Source organism: Polypterus senegalus, chromosome 3, assembly GCF_016835505.1.
Source record: "Polypterus senegalus isolate Bchr_013 chromosome 3, ASM1683550v1, whole genome shotgun sequence".
In the NCBI taxonomy this organism is placed as follows: Eukaryota; Metazoa; Chordata; class Cladistia; order Polypteriformes; family Polypteridae; genus Polypterus; species Polypterus senegalus.
In genome coordinates this window covers 126,538,392-126,559,356 of record NC_053156.1, presented here as the reverse complement: position 1 = coordinate 126,559,356, position 20,965 = coordinate 126,538,392, and the positions used below count along the sequence as shown (strand labels likewise).

Here is a 20,965-nt window from a genome sequence, read left to right as displayed (position 1 = left end):
CATCGCATGGACATCGGGACAGTGCCTCTGGATTGGCAGACGGGGTGGTGGTCCCCTCTTTAAAAGGGGACCGGAGGGTGTGTTCCAACTATAGAGGGATCACACTCCTCAGCCTCCCTGGAAAAGTCTATTCGGGGTTCTGGAGGAGGGTCCGTCGGATAGTCGAACCTCGGATTCAGGAGGAACAGTGTGGTTTTCGGCCCTGGTCGCTGGAACAGTGGACCAGCTCTTCACCCTTAGCAGAGTCCTGGAGGGTGCATGGGAGTTTGCCCAACCGGTCTACATGTGTTTTGTGGACTTGGAAAAGGCATTCGACCGTGTCCCTCGGGAATCCTGTGGGAGTGCTCGGGAGTATGGGGTACCGGACCCACTGATAAGAGCTGTTCGGTCTCTGTACAACCGTGTCAGAGCTTGGTCCGCATTGCCGCAGTAAGTCGAGCCCGCTTCCAGTGAGAGTTGGACTCCGCCAGGGCTGCCCTTTGTCACCGATTCTGTTCATAACTTTATGGACAGAATTTCTAGGCGCAGCCAGGGTGTTGAAGGGGTCCGGTTTGGTGGACTCAGGATTGGGTCACTGCTTTTGCAGATGATGTTGTCCTGTTTGCTTCATCAGGCCGTGATCTTCAGCTCTCTCTGGATCGGTTCGCAGCTGAGTGTGAAGCGGCTGGGATGAGAATCAGCACCTCCAAATCCGAGCATGGTCCTCAGCGGAAAAGGGTGGAGTGCCCTCTCAGGGTTGGGGAGAGATCCTGCCCCAAGTGGAGGAGTTCAAGTATCTCGGGGTCTTGTTCACGAGTGAGGGAAGAATGGGCGGAAAATTCAAATGTAAAACATGATGACACAATACCTAATAAGGTGGCAGAAGTCAAACTTAGAGCCTTCCATGCCCTTGGAAAAGTTGAGCAGTTTCTCCAGAGACAAAGGAAGTAGAAGTTATCATTGACTGTACCATCTGAGTGGTTCTGTTTTCAGCAGGAATGAACCTCCTGGTCAAATTAGTAGACACCAAGATGGGATGCAGTACTGGCAAGCAAGATTTAACAGACAGCAACTGGAGTATTTATGGAAGATTTAACTGTAATGGAGAGTAATAGCTAACTTATAGGTTGATAATGTTTTTTTTTTCATGTCTAACAATATCTAAATTATTTAACCTTCCAGAGAAGTTGGATAAGCCACTTGTTGCTTGGGCACATTTATGACCCTACTAGATCAGATACAAATTTTTTAAGCGTTGTTCTGGGTTATGTAATTTGTAGTGGAGAGGTTGAAGTCTTTGCAAAGAGGACAAGTTTTAGAAGCACAAGTACTCATTTCCCTTCCAGGAACACATCCTTAGGGAATATAGGTGGTCAGGGATGGGAAGAAGGCTGGTGGTTGAACCAGGACATGAACAGGTTTGTGTTGGCTGGCAGCTACAGTGGGGCAGAGGTTAAGGTGACTAAGCTGTGATGAAAACCATTGGTAAATACTGCATCCCCACTCACACAAAAGGTGTGTCAAGGGCTGGATAAATTACTGATGTTGTTAAACCCTGCTCAAGAAAAATAAATCTCGACTCCTCTGTTTTTTAAACTTTTAGACCTATTTGTAACCTGCCATTCTTAATTAAAATTCCAGAAAAGGCAGTCATTATGCAGCTAAATAATCACTTGAATAAACATGCTATTCTTAATAAGTTTCAGTCAGGTTTTAGAGCAAATCACAGTACAGAAATTGACTGCACTGGTTAAAGTAGTAAATGACTTACAGGTTAATGCGGACAGGGGCTGTTAATCTGTTCTCATCCTCTTAGATCTGAGTGCCACATTTGATACCATTGATAACAACATTCTTATAAATTGCCTTAGTCAGTGGGTGGGCCTCTCTGGCAGTGTCTTAAATTGGTTTGAGTCTTACTTAACAGGTAGAAAAACTTTGTTAGTTGTGGTAATTATAATTCGAAGACACATGATATTCTGTATGGTGTTCCACATCCTGGGTCCACTGCTCTTTTCGATCTACATGATTGCATTAGGTCAGATTATCTCAAGGCATAATGCGAGCTACCACAGCTATGCTGATGAGATACAACCGTATTCATCAACAGCACCTGATGACTCAGACTCTCTTGGTTCACTGACCCAATGTCTTACTTTTGTTTGTGAGTGGATGAGTAGTAATTTTCCCAAACTAAACAAGGAGAAAACAGAAATCTTAATTATTGGCAAAAATGGATATAGTGATGGAAATTAAAAATAAAAGGCTTAAAAGTCAAGATAGAGGTAAAGAATTTAGGGGTAATTATTGACTCTGAGCTAAATTTTAGATCACATATTAATCAGATTACTAGGACAGCATTTTTTCACTTAAGAAATATATGAAAGGTTAGATCCCTTATAAGTTTGCAAGATGCTGAAAAAATAGTTTACACTTTTGTTTTTAGTCAAGAAGATTACTGTAACACACTCCTTTGAGGACCAGACCGCCAAGGTCCCGCTTTGCCACCACCCAACTCACACTGCACCCAACCTCCTTGGCCCCTCCCATAGGTGGTGAGCCCATGGGAGGAGGACCCACGTTACCTCTTCGGGCTGTGCCCGCCGAGCCCCATGGGTGCAGGCGCCACCAGGCGCTCGCCATCGAGCCCCACCTCCAGGCCTGGCTCCAGAGGGGGGCCCCGGTGACCCGCGTCCGGGCAAGGGAAAACGTCGTCCAAAGGTTTCACTCATCATTGGAGGTTTGTTGAACCGCTCTTTGTCTCATCCCTCACCTAGGACCAGTTTGCCTTGGGTGGCCCTACCAGGGGCATAAAGCCCCGGACAACATAGCTCCTAGGATCATTGGGACACACAAACCCCTCCACCACGATAAGGTGACGGTTCAAGGAGGAGGGCCATGTTCGTGCCTCTATTGTTGAGGCGGCTGACCGGAGCTGTGGCCGCAAGGTGGTCGGTGCCTGTCGTGGCGGCAATCCCGAACCCGTTGGTGGACACCGGGCGGTGAGGGATGCCGTCAAGCTGAAGAAGAGTCCTATAGGACTTTTTGTCCTGTGGGTCTCTGGAGGCAGCTGATAGGTACCGCAGGCCAAGCGGAGCAGCGGGCGGTTGTTGCTGAGGCAAAACTCGGGCATGGGAGGAGTTTGGAGAGGCCATGGAGAACGACTTCGGACGGCTTCGAGGAGATTCTGGTCCACCGTCCGGCGTCTCAGGAGGGGGAAGCAGTGCAGTGTCAACACCGTATATGGTGGGGATGGTGCGCTGCTGACCTCGACTGGACGTTGTGGGTCGGTGGGAGGAGTACTTCAAGACCTCCTCAATCCCACTAACATGCCTTCCACGAGGAAGCAGAGCCTGGGGACTCTGAGGTGGGCTCTCCCATCTCTGGGACTGAAGTCACTGAGGTGGTTAAAAAACTCCTTGGTGGCAGGGCCCCCGGGGTGGATGAGATACGCCCGGAGTTCCTTAAGGCTCTGGATGTTGTAGGACTGTCTTGGTTGACACGTCTCTGCAACATCGCATGGACATCGGGACAGTGCCTCTGGATTGGCAGACCGGGGTGGTGGTCCCCCTCTTTAAAAAGGGGACCGGAGGGTGTGTTCCAACTATAGAGGGATCACACTCCTCAGCCTCCCTGGAAAAGTCTATTCGGGGTTCTGGAGAGGAGGGTCCGTCGGATAGTCGAACCTCGGATTCAGGAGGAACAGTGTGGTTTTCGTCCTGGTCGCGGAACAGTGGACCAGCTCTTCACCCTTAGCAGAGTCCTGGAGGGTGCATGGGAGTTTGCCCAACCGGTCTACATGTGTTTTGTGGACTTGGAAAAGGCATTCGACCGTGTCCCTCGGGAATCCTGTGGAGAGTGCTCGGGAGTATGGGGTACCGGACCCCCTGATAAGAGCTGTTCGGTCTCTGTACAACCGGTGTCAGAGCTTGGTCCGCATTGCCGCAGTAAGTCGAGCCCGCTTCCAGTGAGAGTTGGACTCCGCCAGGGCTGCCCTTTGTCACCATTCTGTTCATAACTTTATGGACAGAATTTCTAGGCGCAGCCAGGGTGTTGAAGGGGTCCGGTTTGGTGGACTCAGGATAGGGTCACTGCTTTTTGCAGATGATGTTGTCCTGTTTGCTTCATCAGGCCGTGATCTTCAGCTCTCTCTGGATCGGTTCGCAGCTGAGTGTGAAGCGGCTGGGATGAGAATCAGCACCTCCAAATCCGAGCATGGTCCTCAGCCGGAAAAGGGTGGAGTGCCCTCTCAGGGTTGGGGAGAGATCCTGCCCCAAGTGGAGGAGTTCAAGTATCTCGGGTCTTGTTCACGAGTGAGGGAAGAATGGAGCGTGAGATCGACAGGCGGATCGGTGCGGCATCCGCAGTGATGCGGGCTCTGCATCGGTCTGTCGTGGTGAAAAAGGAGCTGAGCCGTAAGGCAAAGCTCTCAATTTACCAGTCGATCTACGTTCCTACCCTCACCTATGGTCATGAGCTATGGGTAGTGACCGAAAAGAACAAGATCGCGAATACAAGCGGCTGAAATGAGTTTCCTCCCAGGGTGTCTGGGCTTTCCCTTAAAGACAGGGTGAGAAGCTCAGTCATCCGGGAGGGGCTCAGAGAGCGCTGCTCCTCCGCATCGAGAGGAGTCAGATGAGGTGGCTCGGGCATCTGATCAGGATGCCTCCTGACGCCTCCCTGGTGAGGTGTTCCGGGCATGTCCAACCGGGAGGAGGCCCCGGGGAAGACCCAGGACACGCTGGAGGGACTATGTCTCCCGGCTGGCCTGGGAAGCTTTGGGATTCTCCGAAGAGCTGGAAGAAGTGGCGGGAGAGGGAAGTCTGGGCCTCTCTGCTTGCTGCTACCCCGCGACCGACCTCGGATAAGCGGAAGAGAATGGATGGATGGACTCCTTTGAGGACTACCCAAAAAAGACATAAATCGGTTGCAACTAGTGAAGAATGTAGCTGCCAGAATCATAACTAGGAAAAGAGAATCCAAGCACATCCAGTTTTTATGTCACTACATTGGTTACCCGTGCCATTTAGAATTGACATTAAAATACTGCTTATGGTTAACAAATCCTTAAATAATCTCGCTCTGTCATATATTTCGGAATGCCAGTCAGCTTACACTCTAAATTGTAACTTAGATTTTCAAATGAGTGTCTGCTTACAATTCCAAGAACTAATCTTAAAAAAAGTGGTGAGGAAACCTTCTTGTGTTATGTACTTAAAATCTGGAATAGCTTACCAATAGAAACTCACCAGGCTAATACTTTAAAAAAAACTGCTAATAACCATTATTTTAACATGACTTTCTCATAGCTACATTTTAATTAAACCCTGGTATACTGTATATGGATTGAATTTTCATTTTTATCATGGCTCCGCTATCCATACTAATACCTACTTTCTCTGCTGTTTTTTTTTCATTTTATCTGTGGTGACGATCTGTGCCACCACCACCACCAGATCAAGGTACCACACAGTCCCTACATTGATGGATTGAAGCCCAGATGTCCACATGACCATCGTCATAAAATTATTTCATGTGAAGCCTGATAAACATGAGGACTGATCTAGATCATTTATGCTAGGTAGAATGCCCAGTGGGGGTTGGGAGGTCTCGTGGCGTTGGAACCCCTGCAGATTTTGTTTTTAATTACTCCAGCCTTCTGGAGATATTTTTGTTTTTTTTCTGTCCACCCAGCCATCGGACTTTACTTTATTCTTTGTTATTTAGTATTGCCTAATCTTATTTTTATTTTTTAAACTTTTCTTTCTTCACCTTGTAAAGCACTTTGAGCTACATCATTTGTATGAAAATGTGCTATATAAATAAATGCTGTTATTGTGTGTTATTTCTAAGACCAATTTTAATTTAAGATAGAGGGATTTTGGTCTCGTCCGATGCGAGAGATGGACGTCTGAAGTGGAGCTCCGCTAGCAGTGGTGCTATTTTTCATATTATTTGCTTATTATTCTGAGATATCCTGTATTTATTCAACCCGAGAGGGACCGCTACAGTATATGTAAACACATATAAACATGGCCAACAAGAAGGGGGGTCCGAAAGAATCGAAGACTAAAGCTACATCCAAGCTGCGATCAGCAAGCCCTAACTTCGAGATCGGCCTCTCAGAGACAGACCTGGATCAGATGGGCGAAAGTACAGACTCCTCGGGACCACGGTCCGCTACATCGTCGCCGGCTGAGAGCGAAAAGGGGAGCGAAGGTGCGATCGTGAGTGCAGATGTGGATAGCTCGCCGATTGGAGAGGATTACCTGAAACTGGAAAAGGCCGGGAGGTCCAGCGGCTTCAGTTACGCAATTACGCGGGACTGGAGCAGCGGGACACCGGCTTCAGCAGATCTGCTGCTTCATCTACGTACAAGAAGGCACATTTGAGCTATCTGAACTGAAAGTGTTGCTCGCTGAGCTCACGCAAGATATAAAGAAAAGCGAGAAGGCTAATGAGAAAGCAACGGCAAAGGCACATGAGAGACTGAAACAGGAGATGAAACAGGCCAATGAATGGCTGCGACAGGAAATCCAACAGGCAATTGAAAGGCTGCGTCAAGAGGTACAACTTGAACTTCGACAGGTGCTGGGTAAAATTGAAGAGCGCATTGAGAAAAACTCGGTTAAACTGAGCACGCTTGCTGATCAATTGGAGCATCTTAATGAGACATTCACAAATCGGATCGAAATGGCCGAACATCTAGCTGCCAGTGCCGAGGAAAGAGCAGTAAATGTCAGTTCGGAATGTAAAAACTCGGAGAAAAACTTGGAGACAGACTGGCTGCTTTAGAAGATGGGAGTAGAAGGTATAATGTCAGAATTGAAGGCCTGCTGGAGAATCGAGAAAGTTTGAACCCTGTGAAATTCGCAACTGAACTTTTTTCTAAAATAATCGGGGGCGACTTTAAATCAGAATCTGAGATAGCAGCGGCTTACACAGCGCTGAGCAAACTCCGTCAGACCCCGACCAAGATCTTTTATAGTTCGTTTTGAACGATTATCATTTAAGTCAGAGGTGATGGAACTCCTCAGAAAAAAGGAAGATATTATATATGAAAATAGCCACATTCGTGTCTTCCCTGACTTCTCTCCAGCAACAGCTATTAAACGCGCAGCCTTCTATAATATTAAACAGCGGCTACGGCAAGCCAATGTCAAATACGGCCTCCTGTATCCGGCAAAACTGAAAGTGGAATGGCAGGGTCATTTCTATGTTTTCGCTAGCAAGGAGGAAGCAGAAAATGAATTAAGAAAGCTGATCCCGGGACTATTCTGATACATAATTGTGAGTCATGGCGGTAAATGATAAAGCTAGGATTAATAATCTACTGTCTGATCTATTTGTTTTAAAATACGGGTTTTTTATCAGCATATATTCTCATATTCTTATTATTACTTACTTATTATTATTATTACTTACTTATTACTTATTATTACTTAGTATTACTAGGGTGCTAAATGTTTATGTTTTATTGTGCTTAATTACGTTTTCCTCCTCTTTTTTTTTTTCTTTCTTTTCTAATTATTTCATGTGTACCCTAAATGAGACTGTTCAATATCATACCCTTGGTTTACTGTTATTGCTATTACTGCATTAAGACTTGTTATGCTTGTTTTGGACACATCTTTAACACCATCACCTGGGTTTATTATCTGGGGGTATCATCTAAATGCACTAAAATTGCTGAAGATTATATATATATATTAAGTGCAAAATTCTTTTCTTTTTTCTTTTCCTCTTTTAAAGACTATATTGGTAACAGATATCTCTATCTTTTAACCTTAAAGCGCCACTGCATGGGGCTTGATGTGCTTTGGACGTGCTCTGTCTCTGGGTATGTCAGAGGACTGGGACTGCGTGAAGTGGGTTTTAGCCTCACCTGGGGAGGCAAAAGGGAGGGTGGGGGTTAAAGGGGAAGAGAAAGAGAGCAGGCTTGATCTATACCTAATCTATCATCTCAATCTTTATAATTACAACTATCAACGTAATAATAAGCTGCATGGCAACAACTCTTGGGGGAATAGGAAATTAAGACCTAAACTATTTCACTTCCAGTTAAGACTATAAAATGACATCAAAAACTCTCCATGATGGGACAGTTAACTTCGTAAGCTGGAATGTTAAAGGCCTGAATCACGAATTAAAGAGAAAGAAAGTACTTTCTCACCTAACAGGTCTAAATGCTAAAATAGTATTTTTACAGGAAACCCACTTACTAAGTAAGGATCAGTTCCGGCTGCAAAAAGACTGGACTGGCCAAATGTTCCATTCTAGTTTTACAAAGAAAACTAGAGGGGTAGGAATTCTCATACATAGAACAGTACCTGCAGGAATACTCTGCATATCTGCAGGAATACTCTGGGAAACTCTTAAGGCCTTCTTAAGAGGACAGATTATCGCATATCTTTCCCACAGAAATAAATCCGAAGCGAAGAAAGTAGCAGAGATAAAAAGCGAAATTACTAAAATAGATGAAGAACATGCCAGACTACCAAGCGAGACTCTACATAAGAGGAGGCAGGCTCTACATTCAGAATTAAACCTCTTGACAACTAAAGAAACTGAACAACTAATTTACAAATCCAGACATCATTATTATGAACATGGAGAAAGCTAATAAGCTTTTAGCGCAACAAATTCACAAGCAAGATGTATGCATAGCGCAATCTCGGTAATCACTAACACGAACGGAGATAAAATCATCGAACACAAAAATATAATGTACACTTTTAGAGACTACTATAAATCCCTATATACTACTGAGTTTAAAGAAGACAATATACAATCTAATGCATTTCTGGATACATTACAGATACCACAAATTGGCGCTTTTAGTGTGGAGGAACTCGATAAACCTCTGTCATTATCAGAATTACTGGATGCTATAAAGTCACTCCAAGGTGGAAAAGCAGCAGGCCCTGACGGCTACCCTGCAGAGTTTTACAAGAAATTCTCCGCTCAGCTAGCTCCCCTCCTATTAGCAACATTTACAGAAGCCAGAGATAACCAATCTCTTCCACAAACCTTTCGCCAAGCACTAATCACTGTCTTTCCAAAACAAAATAAGGACTTATTACAATGTGCATCATACAGACCAATTTCACTTCTGAATAACGACGTTAAAATACTCTCTAAAATCATAGCTAGAAGGATGGAGAAAGTGCTCCCCTCAGTAATATCACAAGACCAAACTGGATTTATTAGGGGCCGACACTTATCTTCAAATCTTGACGCCTGTTTAATGTAATATACTCACCAACTAAATCAAACACCCCAGAAATATTATTATCATTGGATGCAGAAAAAGCATTCGACATGATTGAATGGAAATACCTTTTACTATTTTGGAGAAGTTTGGGTTTGGCCCAAACATTTGTGCATGGATTAAATTACTGTATACTATCCCAGAAGCTTCAGTTTGCATCAATAACATTTGCTCAGACTACTTTAAACTAGAGCGTGGCACAAGACAAGGATGCCCTTTGTCACCACTGCTGTTTGCAATTGCCATTGAACCACTGGCAATACATTGTCGAAATACTGATCAGATAAAGGGGATTAGCAGAGAAGGACTGGAACAGAAAATCTCATTATATGCAGATGACATGGTACTGTATATATCGGACCCAGAAAATTCTGTGCCTGCAGTCTTAGCAGCACTCACAGAATTTCAAAAGCTCTCTGGTCTCAGAATTAATCTGAATAAAAGTGTACTCTTTCCGGTGAATTCTCAAGCATATAATATTAGATTAGACACCCTTCCTTTTATCATTGCAGAACAGTTTAAATACCTCGGGGTAAACATCACAAGTAAACATAAAGCTCTTTATCAACAAAATTTCGTGTCCGCATGGAAAAAATTAAACAAGACTTGCATAGATGGTCAACCCTTCATCTCACACTAGCTGGAAGAATTAACACTGTTAAGATGAATATTCTTCCTAAGCTCCTTTTTATTTCAAAACATACCAATATACATTAATAAATCGTTCTTTAAGCAATTAGATTCAACAATAACCTCATTTATTTGGAATTCTAAACATCCACGCATCAAAAGAGCGACCCTACAAAGACAAAAGGCAGAAGGCGGCATGGCTCTACCTAACTTCCAGTTTTATTACTGGGGGCAAATATACAGTCGATAAGAACCTGGACACAAATAGAAGAACATACACAGGCATGGACCGCAATAGAAGTAAAATCCTGCAGTACTTCTTTGTATTCCTTGCTCTGTGCTCCAATAAACACACGTTATCGGCAATACACTAATAACCCAATTGTGCTCCACTCACTTAGAATCTGGAACCAATGTAGAAAGCATTTTAAGGCGGAGAAGCTTCTTTCTGTGGCACCTGCAAAAGAACCACCTCTTTCAACCCTCACAAACATATGCAGTTTTAATATCTGGAAAAATTTGGAATTAACTTGCTTAGAGATCTTTATATAGACAACGTCTTTGCATCCTATGAACAATTACATTCCAAATTTAACATTCCAGCTACAAATTTCTTTCACTATCTTCAAATCAGGAACTTTGTTAAACAGAACCTTCCAGATTTTCCTCATCTTGCACCCTCATCCACGCTGGAAAAATATTGCTCAATTTCAAGGAGTTAGACTCCATCTCTACAATATATAAAATCCTTTTACAATCCCTTCCTTTCAAAGATCCAAGAGGACACTGGGAAAATGACCTCTCAATTAATATATCAGAAAAGGAGTGGAAAGTAGCAATGCAGAGAATTCACTCAAGCTCCATATGCAAAGCATACAATTATACAACTCAAAATTATATATTGAGCACATCTGTCTCGACTAAAACTCTCAAAATGTTTCCAGGGCATGATCCAACCTGCGAACGTTGCAACCAAGCCCCAGCCTCACTAGGTCACATGTTCTGGGCCTGCACCAAATTAACATTATTCTGGACAAAAATTTTTAATTACCTCTCAGACAGCCTTGGACTCACAATCCCTCCTAACCCATTAACAGCTGTGTTTGGGGTTCTTCCAGAGGGTCTTAAAGTGGAGAAAGACAAACAAATTGTGATTGCATTCACTACACTGTTGGCACGCAGACTTATTCTGATAAACTGGAAGAACCCAAACTCTCCTCTTTTAAGTCAGTGGGAAACTGATGTGTTATATTATTTAAAATTGGAAAAAATCAAATACTCAGTTAGAGGATCTGTACAGACTTTTTTCAAAACATGGCAGGATCTAATCAGTAATATTTTAAATAAGTTTATAAAGCACAGAGAATTTGTTGATTTAGGTATTTTTACAAGCCTTAAATTTTACACCGTTTGGCTTGCTCTCTCTCTCAAGGGTGGGGATCGATCTGTTCTTAGCATAATTCTTTTTTCTGTAAAAACTTGATTGCTATGTATTGATTGTAATAAAATTAATAAATAAAAATTAAAAAAAAAAAAATAAGATAGAGGGACTGACCATTCTACTGTCAGAGAACACTCAGTCAAAAAGCTGGGGAAACAGCATAGGTCCAACGTTAATGATAGAGACAGCATAAAGGAGAAGCCAAACCAGTACACACTGGAATTAATATAATACAGAGAACTGGTCTTCCAGGCACGTTTAAAGCCTTAATATAATGTACTCCCCCGACTTATGTAGCTTGCATGTATGGTTTATAAGGCACTTCTTACAATAAAACAATTGTTGGAGAGGAAAATTATAAATTTCTTTGGAAAGTGGCAGTCCCCAAAAGTTTCTGTTCCAGCTTTTTTTTAAAGCAAGTGGAGAATACTACAACTATGATTAACATTGGATAGTGAAAGAAGATAAATGGCCACTAAAGCATGAAAGGTAATGATGATGCTGGGCTGCAAAGATAGAAATCAATATTCAGCTGCAAGTTGTCTGCCAGCAAAGCACTGAAGTAAGTGGATGTTAAACAGGATAAGCTGGGCCTGAGCGGTAATACCAGGCCATGTAATAACAACACATGTCCAGAAGAGTGGCAGGGCATTTTTTCATTTGGAGGTCCTGATGTGAGTAAAAGAGGATATACAAGCTAGAAGTATATCTATTTTTGTAATAAATTATTTATGTAAAATTAAAGGGAATTAAAATGCCGGATAAAGAACCAAACACAATGCAAAGTAAACTCAAACTGCACATTTAATTGAATTTAATATGCAGTATAATGAAGTGTAATTACGGACTGATGGGAAACCAACCTCGGAGGATTGAAGGGCTTTACCACTTTACCAGCTCCAAAGTGTACATAACATGCAAGCCCAATAGTATAACTCTAAAACTGAAAATGAGACACCTGCATTGCCCTTATCCCTGCAGACAGTATGTTTCAGTTTGGGTCTCCTACAATTCCAAATTAAACTGGAGAGAAGAGAGCAAACCACTGACCAATAAGAAGTAAGAGGGAGTAGAGGAATCAGTACAAAGTTATTTCTATTAACAACATTCATCTTCATAGTGGCCAGATGGGACTGAAAACAAACTAGGATATTTAACCTGACTGGATCAAGGATTTAATGCTTAAAAAGATACAAAATATGTTTTAGCAAGAAATTTCTATTTTATCGTGTTTGTCACTGAACAGAGCTGTAAAGTTATTAAAAAGTAGATGCGAATATGCACCTGATTTATACTCATAAAACAAGACTCAAATATTCAGTTCAAAATATTAGTTGGTGCTGCTTTGGGCTTTATGTGTCAAATTGTCTAAACTGATAATGGTGCAGCTCACCATATATGACATTGGCTCATTCACCTTATGATCATCTTTTCTGATACACCATATAGATCTGCAATCTGTTGTACTTTTAAACAGCACAAAAGGAAGTGTTCTATTGACTCAGGTGGAATGTCAAAGGACGTGCGTTCAGGGCAGGTAACCTAGTCCGTTGCACCAGTTCTTTGCTGTTTTCAAAAACAGTTTAATCAATATCAAAGTCTAAAAGCGCCACCAACACTGTAATTTCTTCTGATAAATCATCAGCTTTCTATCTGATATACATGACGATTTCAGCAGAATCCATTTCATTGGCAGTAGTAAGCATTTTTCTAATTAATTCTTGTGCTATCGCATTTACCTCCACCTCCCACACTGACATGTTGAATTAGGCATGAGAAATCTACAGAAGATGATTCACCAATCAAAACACAGTATGTGCTAGAGCCCACCTTCTCAACTTTGACATGTGGAAGTGATTTTGAGGAATATTATGGACAAAATTAAATAAATAAATAAGCCACACAAATCATATTTCATTACACATTTATTTATGCTCACATTTCATGACTCATTTATCTATTTAGGCTCACATTTTATGCAGTTGTTATTTATTTGAGCATTTATTTATTTAATTTTGTCAGAAATATTGCTCCATATGTATCATCTGCACACTAAACCAGCTTGTTACTTATATTCCTATCCAAATCATTCAAAAATAGCAACGGCCCTAGCACTGACCCCTGAGGGACATCACTCTTATCATCAGCCAATTCTGATAGGGTTAACTCACACCATAACCCTCTGCTTTGTGTGTTTGAGCCAATTCTGCACCAATCTACGCACCACATCCTGAAATCCCACTTCTTTTAGTTTGATTCCCAACCTCTTATGTGGCACCTTATGAAATGCTTTCTGAAAGTCCAGGCAACTTCACTCTGATCATATCCTTTCGTTGCTTCCAGTATGTTGGTAAAACATGACCTCCCTCTTTTGAACCCATGCTGACTGTTCAGTAAATCTCATGTTCTTGCCATGTGTTGCTCAATCTTAATCTTAATAATGTGTTCCTTTAATTTACCTATGGTGCACATTAAGCTTACTGGCCAATAGCTGTTTGTAACTGCCTGCTCAACCTTTTTATATAAGAGGATATTTGCCAGTTTCTTAGAGGATACTGTCATAACAGAGCAGATATCATCCTCAATACATACAAAGCAGACAGTCCTAATTGAATTACCTTTGCCATGGCAGAAAAGAAAAAAATGATGCCTTCATGGAAACTCAGGAAATATCAGCTCCTCAATTTTGAGTGTCAACAGAAGCGACAGACAGTATAGAATCTAACAGGTGAGGTCAGATATAGGGACTTGACCAGCCAAATACTCTGGGGAGTTTTTAAGGTTTTTGGCTTTCATAGATCAGAGCAGAAGAACTTGGTACCCAGCCTAATAAACGAGGCAGAAACAGCCGCCAAGTGGATATATGTTAAAAGAAATAAAATTTGGCAAAGTCAAGTAGACAGCAAACAAGCGGAACAGAGCTCAGTAGTGAGCAGACCTGAGTGGTTGCGGCAGTAATCCCACGACACTGCATTGTCCTGGCTAGCTGTGAAGGGTCATGGGCTAAATGATGAAACACTTGTGAAGGAGAGTGCCTGTTTAAGAACTAAAATGTCTACTCTAGGAGGTTCTCTCTTGTGAGAGGGAGATAAAGTGTTATTAAGATAAAGAAGGAGTGATTGTTGTGCCCATCACCAGAGACAGAAGGTATAAGACACAAAGCATAATTTTTTGAAACTTTTTAATTGTTCTAAACGGTTCAATGGACTCTAAAAAATATCTGTATATCAACATCCCCAAGTCAAAGGGACAAAGGTCGGTGTCGTACACTTTAAGGTTGTCTGTATTTGGATTCAACTAAAAAGACTCAGCATTCTGCTTATTTTTTATTAAAAGGGTCTTTGGTTTCGAAGTCTTTTCTGCATCCAATGACAGTTTACATCTCTCATTTTGGCCCAGAAACATATATTACTCTGGGTTTCTTTAACATTCTTTTTCCTAGTTGCATTCTGTTTTCCTGACTTTGCTCTGTCTTTTGATTCATAAATGAAAAACCACTGTTGATAACCTGCATATACAGTAAACAATGCCCCGTTAGGCGAGTCAGATGTGATGACCTCATCGTACTGCAGATACAGTAGACTAAAGCATTATGTCTAACGTTAATGTCTAATAATAATCTAAAATAATTTCCAAATTCAGCTATAATGAAAAACAAAACAGTGCTGCTATTAGTGTAGCCTACCTTACAAACACCATATACAAAAAATAAAGACAGAAAGGGAAGGACATGCTTTAAATTAAAATCTAAAGACAAGCATGGGGTAAAAGCAGGAAATAAAAATTATGTTCAGTAGTTCACAGCAAATAACATCATTAACACAGTATCAAGAAAAATTTGATCAGGAAAACATTGACAACTCATCTGCTGCAAAGAACCCTTTTCAGCATCAATCACTGCTTATTTTATAAACAGTATTAAAGGCAAGTACCAGGGCACCAATGCACTTAAACTTACACAGCCAACCAGTTCTGAAGTGATGTAAGCAAATATGGGAGGCAGTAGCAGAGCACAATAATTAACAATAAATAATTAAATTGTTTAGAGTAAAACAACCAAAAAGCTAACTCTGCTAACTTTGACAACTGAAAATTAACTAGCCATGCTTAGACTCTGTTTAAGTTTCTAGTACACATTTTTTGGTACATATTACTGATTGCGCTCATTTAGTGCAACTACCATATTTGTCAGAAGTCATGGATGGTGGTTGTTCACAAATGTAAGAACCAGCTTAAGTGCTCATGTTAAGCGACATGTTTGTTTACAGTGCAAGTTGTCAAAATGTAAGCAGCTGGATTTAAAAAAAATTTAATCTTGCCTGACTCAAAACACTGTGCATATAATGGCTTTGTCAGATCTGACACTCCCTCTAAGAGACAAGACACGGGTACCAACTTTGCGTAAGTGTGCCAACAGGTTTAAGGTGATTGGAATATCATCCAACAGTAATTTTTAGGAAAGAGGCTAATGATGAAAGACATACAATATGTAGCAGCCATGGCTAAGCATACTTTCTGATCCCTGGCTCCTTATCTAACAAGTACTAGTTCAGTAGCTTGAAACTCTGGTTACTCTAACTGTACTTAAAATATTTTTTTTTTCACAGTAAGAAAAAAGCTATACAATTTTGAAATAACAAAATGTTTCTTTAAAACATGACCATAAGTATTTTTATTACAAAATAGGCTTTAATGGTCGATACATATAATCAAATTAACTTTTTCTATATATGGGCAGTATATTAATTATCTTATTGTAACATGATTATATAGATACTGTATATACTATATATATATATACACTATATATATATATATATATATATATATATATACACACACACACATATATATATTTATAAAATCTGTTACTTACTGCAAAAATAAGCTTTGAGAGATGTAAATTAAGCTGATCTGAACCAATGTCAATCAGTTTAAACAGGATTCTGAGAACTGTAGTTCTTCTTTTACATTTTCTTCCTAGCAAATTCCCTTGCTCCAAGGCACAGTGCAGCCTGGCACAGCAATCACATAAGTATTCCACATCATTTCCTTAAAAGAAAAAAGAAAACAGATATAAAAAATATTTTGCAAAATGGTTAATGCTAAAGATGATCATTGTTTCATTGCCTATGTCTGTATTTATAAAGTTAAATAGAATCTTTAAAAATAGACCTCCATGCAGGCATTTGTTGCACCCAATTTATCCATGCAGCATTGGTTCATAAGAAATACAGATCTAAGTGGGACACCAACTTATTACAAAGCACACTCCTGCAAAATACAGAGAGGTGCTATACTACCACTGATGATGTTGTGCTATCAGTTGTGGAACACAACCAGATATTCTTGAATGCAGGTGGTAGGGTCTTGATGCATGAGGTGGGAGGCTGCTCTACTAGCCAATGAAGTTCAGAAGCATCTTGTTTGCATATGTATGAGGTTTGAGTAGCATGCTCCATAAAGGAATATTTCAGGGTGGTGTTGGAGGCATGTTCACTTACTCATATTTACAAGGTGGCTGTAATTTAAAAAGTGTAAGTTGTGTAGAAAAATGTAAACGCCAGGTTTTATACATTTTTTTTGCATACACATTTTTCAGTTTTTGTTTGGCATGCCCACATTAGGCACCTGTTCAGCAGTATAAAAATAAGAAGATGCTTACTCTATATATTTGTGTAAAATGCTCTAAAGTGATTCTGCCAAACATTTTACTCCCAGAGGTAAGGAAAAAATCTAAATGTACTGAATTGTTATTTATTACTAAAAACCACTTAAAAGGCTATATGAACAAATAAAGTTGAAACACGAGAGGTGATCAATAAGTATTAAGTCTGTACTATTTAGTTGTATTAGGACAAAAAACAGTAAAACCAGACAAGATTCATTTTTTGTAACTTTATTCTTATGAAAACGGATATATTTGTTACAGTGAATGTTATGTGAATTTCCCCCTAGGATTAATAAAGTATCTATCTAATCTAGTGTTCCAAAAGCTTTTCTATTTCACTTGCATAAGCATTTTGTCTTGCTTGACCACACGATCGTCAATACTGATTTGATGTCTTCTTCAATAGCACAGGGCATCCCACAAGGCAACCATTCAGACTGGGAAAAAGGGGTTTGTAGCATTTCTTTGAATCCACATTTCACAGAACAGACTTTGCAACCCATGAGGTTATGAAGCAAAAAAAGGGATAGTTGAAGCTTTTCTCACAACTTGTCCTTCATTGACTGTTGCAAACACCAAAGTAATTAATTGTAAAATTGTCCACTTATGTGGTTCTTTTGAAGCATGTGACAAGTGCTACACCTTGAACTTACAAATTTGTGTATCTCTAGCACTGGCTTGGACTTTGGACTTTGATGGTGTGGGTTGGCTCCATACTCCCAGTTGATCTAGGGAGCCTCTTCAACCCACTACTACCGAAAAAAGTACCTTAGGGATGAGCCCACCGATGAGGACACTCACACAAAGCAAAAGGGTACGTGCATAAAAGTGCAAAGGTGCTTTTATTAAAAGCCGTCAAAAAACAAATAGTGTTCAAAAGTGCAGTGCAAATCTCCAATAAATAAATAAATACAGTATATAATCCAATAAACAAACATTGTCCAAGTGGACATTAAAAACAGTTCAATAAATATATTCTTAAAACCAGAGGTTGAAAATAATCATACAGTTCCTATACCACTTACGAGACCAGTGCTGCCTTCTAAAAGAAGACATCTGCTCAGCTTCACCCAATACAGGCTCTTGCAAACAAGAGAGATGCCCAACTGACAGGTGCAGTCAACCCACATTTCATAGGCCACATTTCATATACAGTACCACATATCAGGCTGCTCCTATTCAAAGGAAAGCACTCAGTAGGAGTGCCTCTTCCACAGACTCCAGTTCCTGCGGCCATCAGGCTTGCTACTGACCACCTGTCTCTCTCTCTCTCTCTCCTTTCAGCATGGGCTCTCACATCCTTGCCTACATTTCATATTTCTTCTTCTTCTTTCACATTAATGCCCACTCCCTTTCTGTCCCTTCTTTTCCATCCTTTCTCTCTCCTCTCCTTAAGCCCAGCACATTTCTCTTTCTTGTCTAGCCAACTCACCCATCCAGGTCTCACAGCCATAAGAGATGTCAGTAACCGTGGTCCCCTTCAAATACAGCTTAGCCACCACTGCCTCCTTCCATGCATCTGTTGTGACTCCGCAAGCCGTCTACTCCAGTCTCCCTCACACCAACAAAGTTTGCCTTCTGGATCCCTAGGGAGACCTTTGATTGTCCCCTGTAACCTCATAACTATGCAGTGGGGAACCGATCTACCTCAAGAACACTGAGTTGATTGCTCCTTCATGGGGCATCTGACCGGTTTCGCCTCTCTTTCTTTTCCTCTTTCCCTTTTTCCTCCCTGCTCAGCTTGTTTCTTTTTCTCTCATTTTCTCGTGCCAGCTCTTCCTTATATGCCTCCATGGCAAGGTAAAGAAGCAACTGTATCTCACACCAATTACTCCACCAATCTCCTGCAGCTGCATGAGCACATACACCTATGGAGATCAAGCCAGCCTTTCAACTATTTAATTATTTAAAAATCGGCCACCTTTTTCTGAGCCACAGGCCCACTATGTCACATTAGCTTTGAACTTCCTTGTATGTTGGAGAATCACCATGCTTCTGTTTTTTTAAGTGTCTGAATGCTAGGTCACAGTAATGAAAAGAGAGTTTTGTTCACAATTTTAAAATAATTTCTCCCAGTCCAAGCTTGGGATTCTTCTTGGAACATTGGATATGGTTGATGTTTACTTAAGAAGTTAATAATCTGGCTGTCCAATATGTACAACCCTTGCTGATATTACATTTTATCATGAAAAACATTCACTTTACCCATACATTAACTAATCTCTATAGTATCTGTTATATCACATACTGTATAATCATTCTTCAAAAAGTTGATATCAAAGGCAATCCAAACCTCCAATTTTCAAGAAACATCCTGCCAAAATGGAATTTTATAGCCCATTTCTTTAGTATTGCATATTTGGAAGACTTTTTGTATTATAACTTGGCTAGGTGAGAAATAGTCCTGAAAGACCTATTGTTCTGTAGAATCAGAAATTCACTGATAGTACAATATTTGATTTTGTGGTCTATGGCATCCACGTCAACTTGGATCAAAAGCAAGAAACACAAATAGTAGAACCTTCTAATTCACATATTTTAGTACACTGAGCTAAATTTTTTAACTACAGACAGTACCCGGGTTATGTACGTGATAGGGACTATAGGTTTGTATTTAAGTTGAATTTGTATGTAAGTCGGAACAGGTACATTATTTTAATAAATGCTATTGTTGACCGACTGTAACCAAGTGCTCTGCCAATGAGTGATGGAGTTTCACCTCTTTCTGACCTTTTATTATTTCTACTTTATTTTCAATGGTGATGGTTTTTCTCTTCTTTACCATATCACCAGCACTTGCATCAGATTTGTGTTTCAGAGACATTCTTGAAGGGTGAAGACAAAAGGTTAAGATGAGCTCTTCTGCACAGCACTGTACACGCTATCACAGCAGGAAGGCACCTGTCGTCATGATGTCTGATGTACTGACAAGAGACAACTTCCTGCTATGTACATAACAGTAGAAGCACAAAGACAGGGTAGTGAATCGCCCACCACCATCCCTATTCAACATGCAGCCATCCGAGGCACACTACAATGCTACCCCCGCTGCCCCATTCATTCATAAGAAATAGCTAGGTTCTAATAGTGGGAATAAAGGTGTTGCAGGAGTTAATGCTGATGCTCGCAGATCCTAGATGCTGGGTTTGTATCCTAGTCTACTGGAGCTGTAATCTGTGCGAGTTTGTACTATTAAGTGATGTCCACTAATGTTTCCTCAAAATACACTGATTTTCTCTCACATTGGAAAGACATTCATGTCCAAATGATTGCCAGCTATATGACTGACTACAGCTGAGTCCACAAGTGTGACCTGTAATGGGATTACTTATCCAAAGAAGGTACATAAACTGGATGAATGGATTCTTACAAGCAAAACAAAAACTTGTGCAATTTAACAAACTACTAAACAGGAAGGACACTAGCATAAACTATGATATGAACAGTAAAGAAAAAAAAAAAACACACCATGTTTGGAGTATTTTTCAACACTAAAATTGTTTTGCATTTGACTTGGCATACCTGAGAGGTAGTCCAGTGTGACTAATGTAAATATTTAAAAAACATGCTAAGCTACAGACTGCATTGTGGTAGAGTGGATAGGATTGCTGCCTCACTAAATCAATGTGCTGGGTTTACATCTCATACCTGGTCGCTCTCTCTGTAGAGTGTGAAGATTCTCCCTGTATCTGCAAAAGTTTTTCTTCATGTAGCCAGTTTTCAAAAACATGCTTAGTTAGATTAACCAGTGATATGTCCATTTCTGATGTGTACATGAATGAGTCGTGTAATGGAATGTAACCCTAAATGTTATGTTGAGTTATATTAACTCTTTGAGGGCTGAAACTTTTTTCCAAAAAACTCAGTTTTTGACAGGTACACAATTTCGCACATAAATCAACATAAAATGTCTGTTTCTGCATGCAGAGGCTGCTGCTGGTGCCTGTTCAACATCTCTGGCAGTAGCAGCTGT

The 20,965-nt window shown here is 40.7% G+C and overlaps 1 protein-coding gene across 1 annotated transcript in view; it reads right to left on the bottom strand.

Moving 5' to 3' along the window:
- armc2 (armadillo repeat containing 2) overlaps positions 1 to 20,965 on the bottom strand; it is a 190,101-nt gene that overhangs the window by 102,138 nt on the left and 66,998 nt on the right. The window contains exon 10 of the mRNA XM_039747898.1: positions 16,198 to 16,373. Within this exon, the coding sequence (XP_039603832.1) occupies positions 16,198 to 16,373 (176 nt within the window). The remainder of the gene's footprint in view (positions 1 to 16,197; positions 16,374 to 20,965) is intronic.